This window comes from Rhipicephalus sanguineus, chromosome 5 (assembly GCF_013339695.2).
Source record: "Rhipicephalus sanguineus isolate Rsan-2018 chromosome 5, BIME_Rsan_1.4, whole genome shotgun sequence".
NCBI lineage: Eukaryota > Metazoa > Arthropoda > Arachnida > Ixodida > Ixodidae > Rhipicephalus > Rhipicephalus sanguineus.
This window is the reverse complement of record NC_051180.1, coordinates 28,281,923-28,289,504: the sequence shown is the minus strand read 5'-3', so window position 1 is coordinate 28,289,504 and position 7,582 is coordinate 28,281,923. Positions and strand designations below refer to the sequence as shown.

The 7,582-nt window shown below is 46.5% G+C and overlaps 1 protein-coding gene across 1 annotated transcript; it reads right to left on the bottom strand.

Annotated features, from left to right (window-relative positions):
• Positions 1–4,291: 4,291 nt before the first annotated feature.
• On the bottom strand, positions 4,292–7,297 carry LOC119394590 (acetylcholinesterase). Its single transcript, XM_037661907.2, has 2 exons — positions 5,872–7,297; positions 4,292–4,435 (listed from the first exon to the last, which is right to left on the bottom strand). Exons 1-2 carry the CDS (start codon positions 7,245–7,247, stop codon positions 4,297–4,299), a joined length of 1,515 nt encoding a protein of 504 aa, XP_037517835.1. The 5' UTR covers positions 7,248–7,297; the 3' UTR covers positions 4,292–4,296.
• Between the last annotated feature and the right edge of the window lie 285 nt (positions 7,298–7,582).

The following is a 7,582-nucleotide window of genomic DNA, read 5'->3' as shown; positions in this document are numbered from 1 at the left end:
ACTTGGGGAATCATCACCATCCTTGTACCGCTACGGTGAACGAGCTCGCTAACTCCTTTTTTTCTTATTGTTATTATCCTTTTTGTTACGTCCTATTTTTAGGTATGCTACCGCAGGGGAATTTTCTCAGGAAATAGGTTCTGTTCCCCTGAGGCGAGACGAGAATACAGGCTGTTTGGGCCACGTGGCGCTCGCACTCCTCTGAAGCTTTTGTCTTGCCTTCTTTTCTCTTCTTTCTGTCGACTGAGTTTCAGCCTTGGCCAATAACAAAAGCTTCATGCAGAGTATATGCCTTCAGCAGGAGATGAAACAAAAGTTGTGCTGAGATATGGCCACGCGAAGGATCATATAAACCTTCTGTTACAAAGCACTATAGTGCTGCGGAGATAATACGGCATAGTATAATATAGTGCAGTATGGCACGGCATCAATGGCTTGCGTTGTCATTAACACGTGTACGAAGAGTTTGATAGATTTACATGAAGGGCTAAGATGAGCGACTTCATTAGTTAGGCTTCCGCTTCAATGGAAGTGGAAGTATGTGATTGTCAATCAAAGGCTGGTATCTTGCGACTTGCAGCTTAATTCTCCCATGACTTATCAAGGAGCAGCATCATGAACACGTGCGCCTGTCCGCGTCCTGTGTTCTTCGTCCCTGTCTGAGCATTTGCACCATCAATTCATCTTCAGCCATGTACCAACTAGCCCGACAGCAAACGCTATTAAGACATAATGAATGCAAAACTACACATTTCAAGGCTTTGTGCAGTGGATTACGGTACAGGGAGAGGAAAATAGACAAACTACTTTTTATACCTATTACCGTCTCCTCCTGAAGAAAAAAGTCAGTTTCACCGCAAGGGCGAAGCAATGAATGCGATAGCAACAAATTGTAGTGTTACACGAAGTGAGGCTGGCAGCTAACTGTTTTGTATCCGATCTCGCGTAACTACAAAACGATGGTGTAAGAAAACACGGCCGCTTCAGGGAGCGATGCTCTCCGCATAGTCACTTCGCGTTGAGAACGCAGAACGTAGAAGGGTATACGAGCCGCCCGCCCCGCTGTGGTGGCTTTCGAGATAGCGCGCGCGCCAGCGATCGCGACCGCGCCCTTAGATTCAAAGTTCAAAGTTGCTCCTCGCGCGACACCCCCCGCCCCTTCGCGTCTTCGCGTCTTTTAAGGCTCGATAAAAACGGGCGGAGCGTTTCCTGTCTGCTTCGACGGCAGGCCTCCCGAGCGGGGTGATGTTATCGCATGCACCCTCCGAGCGGTGGAAATGGGCCGGCTCGTTTGAACTGTGCTTCGGCCGCGTTCGTCGCCCCAGCTCGCGCGCTTTTACCAGCGGTAGAACATACGATTCGCGGGGGGATCTTATCAATTTGAACTTCATACCGGAAGGACATGACGACGACGGCGACGGCAAAAACCGTCGAGGCTGTCCGTATAATTGCTGTCGCAGTAAAACTTCTTTGCAGTGCATGCTTCAGGCTGCTGCAATGTCTGATGCGGTCCCCGTAAGGCGTCGGAGGAAGTTTTATGCACCAGTGAAGTTACATATTGTCGAGCGTCAAAGCGGAGCCATACAGAAATATATACCGTGCGTGGTTTTTCTGTGCATTCCGCAGGGACATCAGTTTGATCACCAGTGGTGATAGTGCGGAAGCTTGGTGATAGTGCGGGGGCAAGGATGAGCTTAAGCGCGAGGAGGTATCCTGACGACGCGATAACTACGGTGAAGGCGGGGTAAACAAGACGGGCAGTCGGGCGAACCCGTCAAGCTACTTAGGGCATGCTACTTAGGGCAGTCGCAGTAAATGCAATGCGCCCATGGTCAATAGCCGATGACCAATATATCCGAGATGTCTCTTCTAAGTTCTAAGTATGATTTTCTTTCGTCGTATAGTTCTTAAGAATAACATTGTTGACTGTGTTAGACAGCAGGTTCTTTATGAGCAAAAAGGGAAAGCATTTTTGTAGCTAGGGGGTTTACACCCTCCACCACCCCCAACATTTTGCAGTTGTCCATATAATATACATACGCCGGCGCGAACGTACATAAAGTGTGGTACGCCACTGAGGAGCAGGTTGAAACAACTGGTATTTTGTAGTGTGGCTTCTGAGACCTACAATTGCCGCAACCTTCACATTTCTAAGGTTGTAGAACACTACACATGCAAGCCAGGGGCGTAGCCCGAGATTTTTTGCTAGAGGGGGGGGGGGGGGTCGTTCAATTAACGTTTATGTACGTTCATGCGTTTGTTTGGATGTGCGCATGTGTATACACGCATGCAAAATTGAAAATTCTTGTTGAAAGCGGGGGGGGGGGGGGGTTGAAAGCACCTAACCTATCGTTGGCTCCGCCATTGGCGTAAGCTTTCTCGTCATTTAACTGTGTGACAATCTGAAGTTAGCGGGTGAAGTAAATTGGCACCCATTTGCGACCGTTTCCGTTTTGTTTCTTTTTACCTTACCCGTATTCGTTCTCATTGTCACCTGTAGCGTTTCTGAAAAGTGTCGTGATCAATGCAACGCGGGTATTCAATTTCCTACTCGTCCAATTTGTTAGTGACAAAAACGGAAGGAATAGGGGCTCAGAAAGGGAGGAACAAAGCGGCAGCATGAACGGCGTGCTGTGCGCTCCCTGTGCCATCTGGTGCAGCGGAGAGAAAACACGCGGGGTTCACAGTCGCGCGGCAGCTTCAAACGTGTCGCAGTTACAAGCGGCCGTGCTAAACTGGCATTTATGATAAACTGTGGCATCATTGCAGCGTCTTTCTGACAGGAAAAAGCCACGCTAAAGCATGCCTTGTGTGAAGGAAATTCATGCGCAGTCGATGAAACTATACGCCATTTTGTAATTTCGTTTCTTTATTGAGGTATTGCCGACATTTGGTGGTAGAATGGCCCCAGCTCGTGCTTGCCTGTTCAACTTGGAATGTGATACCATACAACCAAATTTGAAGTCAATAAATATCAATTACTCAAAATTAACTTTTGATTTTTGTTGTTCTTTCAGTGTCCTTTCAGTAAATGAAAGAAAAGCACATTCTATAAAGGCTACTGCATTGAGTAATTTGACGAGGCGATGCCTCCTCAACATTACAGCAATAAGTCACTAACTGACAGTTAGGTATAGCGAAACTATAAAGAATTTAGATACGAAACTGAATAGTAAAACAACGATAACATGCGGAGCTCTGCCCCAGAAATATTATATAAAGGGTGTTATGCGCTGATGAAAAGGAGCAAAATATCCTTCCAGAGGTGGTACATTTTGTCTTATACAACGTTTCCCATGTTCTATATTCGCCCTTAAAGAACCATGCGGTCCCTTGTCAACCATGCAGGCATTCGACACAAGGATCCCTTGTCAGTTTGTTCAACCATCCTGTGAAACTTACTCATCCATCAGTATTATTGTACGCGTTGTTTTCTGATATGCGGGTAAAAACGACGAGATTGATTAGTCCCGACTGCGCTTGTCATATGTGTAAGCTCATCTCGGTTCTGGAAACAACCTCGTTGATTTACTGACAGCTGTCGTACGGCAACGCAGTTTTATAACGGATTTTTCAGATGTTTCAGCTTTGAGACTCCCCGAACAATTTCTGCGCAAATCAATCCCTCTCATCGTGCTTACTGAAGTAGAGTTGGTAATAAAACGTTATAGGCGTTCAATGTAAAATGAAGAATAGTAAACTTCATAAACTTCATCTCGTTGGATTCACTTCCGTTGACTAATAAGTGATGCATCGCGAGTGGCTTGCCAGCTAACTTGTATACGCGACCCTCGAGTTACTCCAACTTCTTCCACTGTCGCGGATACGTTGGTAATTTTCAATTACTTTTGCTCGTAATTTAGCGCAATTATTTTTCTGGGAATGACAAATTCGCAAAAAGAGGTTATTTGCTCGTTAATTGTTGGATCACAGGAAGCATTTGGATTGAGACCGGCCCCTGGACATGCAAAGTGATCTAAGCGAACTACTTTAGGTGTTTTAACGCCATAACACGACAAACTCAAAACACTTAGATCACGCCGTTACCTTTCGGTGCCCCAAATAACATTTCAACGAGCCCCTGTGGGCCTCAAGCCACGTAATCAAACGTTAAGTCCTTTGTAGAAGTAATTCAAAATGGTACAAACCAGAAGGAGAATAGCCGCTGTGTTTAAATATTATTCACAAGTAGTCACACATCGTATATTATTACCTTTATTATTATTTTTCTTCACAAGCTTACTTAGACATTAAAACTACCATAGTTTCTATATTAACTATAAACATATTCAAGTGCTAAAAGTTTCGCCACAATGCACATGCGCCCCCTTCCATGTAGTCCACGAGGCTGTAGTTTCCCGGTTGTAGCCACATAAACTTCGGCTCCTCTTCTGAATACGCAGTCCACTCAAGCCCATCGGGTGAAGTAGGTTTCCTGCACAGCAATTTGAACATTGACCACAACTGGCCATAGTTCCAATAAACAGCATCACGTTATAATTAGATAATTGGGTCGTATGCGCATCTCTCCGAATATCCAACGCTATCAGTGAGCCGACGCAAACGGGCCATTACATGGATAGGCACGGCTGCAAGACTATACTTTGATAAATTTAAGGCTGAAGGTTACGAGGAAGGCTAGAACCGAACCCCACGTCGCTGTTCAGCCGACATTTTAAAAAACACAACAAAAGCAGGCGACACCTGCGCCATTCATTCCAAGCAGTGAGCGACGAATAGCAAATGGGCGCCATTTCACTGCATTGCGATTATCGTAAGACTTCAGTCAGACTTGTTGCTGGGCTAGTTGGTTGTCGTCACAATTTCTTTTTAATGCGTCTCCACCTTCTCTTGGTGGACAATTCGGCCTTTATCCTTTTGTAAAAAATGGCTAATTATGTGATTACTGATTCTTTATTACCAACGCCCGTGGTTAGTTCGAAATATTTCGCACGTACAACCATGTGGATCACGCCATAAACCAAAGCCCACACCGACACTGCGTGTCACCACATGTAGATCAAAATCATGATGTGCGCTCAACAGCACGAATGCGTACACCACTTGTTATGCCGAGAAATACTCGTTAATTCGACGCTCTTTCATTCGGAAAATCAGATGATTCGGGCGTGCTCTCTGGTCCCGGCCAGCATATGCATTGTTTAATGGCATCAAACTCTCTTTCATTCGGTCATATTTGGCCGCAACCCGGTTAATTCGGTCGATCTTCGAAGCGCGCCGAGCGAGCAGCGCCGCAAATGTTCGACGCAAAGGAACGGAAACGGCATTCCCGGTGAGCCCAAACGGCCACGGGCTTTCAGAAAGGCGTGGTCGCCATCGACAATCGCGTTTCGGTACGTAATAAGGATTGGGTTCAGAGCACGTTAAGACACGAGGGTTCACGTTCTGAACGAAGTCGCAAATGACGAAAATTGCGGTTCTTGCGCTGCTCTTGTGCGAAATAGTTACTGAATTTACGTATACCTCAAGAAAATGAAAGTGCGTTGATGTAATAGGCATTTATTTATTGTTTTCTTGATCATTTCGATGATTCGGCATTTGGGTAATTCGGACAGTTTTTCCGGTCCCGTGAAATCCTAATCAATGAGCTTTCACTGTATAACTGCCATAGATAATCCGCCTATAGACGAGTAGGTTTCTTGAAGGGGTGTTATTCCAACCAATTTATTGCTATTAATATAGGTATCTTCTGTTAGAGACGTATAACTGAAAAGACATTCAAAATCCGAACGTCACCTTTGATGGAACTACTTTACAGATGCACTGGTATCCCAATTAGAACATCGGTCAGGCCAAGCCATGAACCAAACAGAACTCATCCATGTAATTCAATGATCCATGTTGACTTACCCATCTCGAGCAAACGACACCAACACCTCCATGGCATAGTCGCTCACCTGCCGGTCCTCATCGGTATAGTTAACGGTATTTAGATACGGGATCCCAAAAAAGTACGGTATTTCTTCCATATGCCGAACATAAACCCATTCAGGTTCGGTTGACTTTTGAGAGCGATGACCGAACACCATGCCGTACACGTCTCCTCCGTAGGCCGAGTTGTCTTCAGCGTAGAACTTTGTCGGGCAGTAAAAATTGTGCTTGCCAATAAAATCCGCCGTTGTTTGCCTCAAGTCCGCCTTGCTCGAAGAACTGCTGTTCTTTAGGTAGGATATACCTAAAGGAACGATTTTTTTCTTGAGCCATTTCTGAAAGGTACCTTTTAACGCGTCGAGGAAGGCGGGGTATTCGTAGTCGCTCAGGTCATCTTGGAGCAGCTCTCTATCCGACTGCATGTCAAAGAAAAAGCCGCCTTCGTTCGCTAAAACAGAGAGCACTACATCCACAACTCTAAACATGCCTTTTTCAGAAGCTATCGATGGCAGGTACGGGATGTACTCGGTGTTGAATGTGGGGAAGAAGGCCAACATGCAAGGCGCGGTCGCGTTTTCTGTAGCGTCTACGATTTGCTGGGCCGGCTTGCTTCGGAGACAATCCAACACCTTTTCCGGGTGCGTTGTGAGGTCTTGGAAGACATCCGCGCATCCAAGTAGCGCAGCAACAGAGTTTCCCCGGCTTATGCTTTCGAAAACAGAGTCGACATTCGAATTGCTTGTTTCAGTCCCACTCATCGAAAACATGCGGCAAAAAAGGCCGTCACTATACGGCGACATGAGGTGAAGGTGAATGTCCATGGCTCCAGAACTTTCGCCGACCGCCGTGACGAGATCCGGATCACCTCCGAACGCTGCGATGTTTCGCTGGACCCACTGCATAACCAGAAGCTGGTCCCACAGTGCCATGTTTCCAGGTGCCCCTTCGGTGTTTGCATCTAGAAAACCGAACATGCCCGATCTGAAATTGCAAGAGACGACAACGACACCCTTGAGTGCAGGTAATGCTGCCCCGTCGTATCTCGTCTCGTAAGCGGAGCCAACCAAGAAAGTCCCACCGAAAAACCACAGCAGGACGGGAACCTTCGTCTCGCTTGACGCCTTCGGTGTCCACACGTTCAGGTAAAGGCAATCTTCCGACAGCGGCGTTGGTATGTAAAAAATATAAGGAAGGAGAGGCTGCATACACGAGTCCTTAGCGCTGGTCGCGTCGTAGGTATCCTCCCAAGGCGGCTGGGGCAGTGGTTTGCGGAAACGGAGCTCTCCGGTCGGTGGCACCGCGTACGGAATACCGAGGAACACATCGATATTCTTTCCGAGAACTGTCTTCGTCATGCCACGCACTTTTCCTTCAGTGGTCGAGACTACGACGCCGCCCAGCGGCAAGGCCAATGAGAGGATGAGGACAACGAAGAATAGATTCTCCCATACGCTTGCTCTTTTCTTGATATGTTGCATGCTGTGTGAAAGAATTTGTGTAAATTAACCGACTGTGCTCTGTTTCAGGTCCGCATTGCAATGCACAAACTTTTGCATTTGTTTTATGTCCTTGCCCAGCAGTATGGACGTTTTTATGTACTCGCGTCACGAGTTTTATGTGAGAACCTTACACGTTATACTCCAATACAATGTGTGTTCTAGTCTCCCTGTTTTCGCTTGTGCCCTTCTAA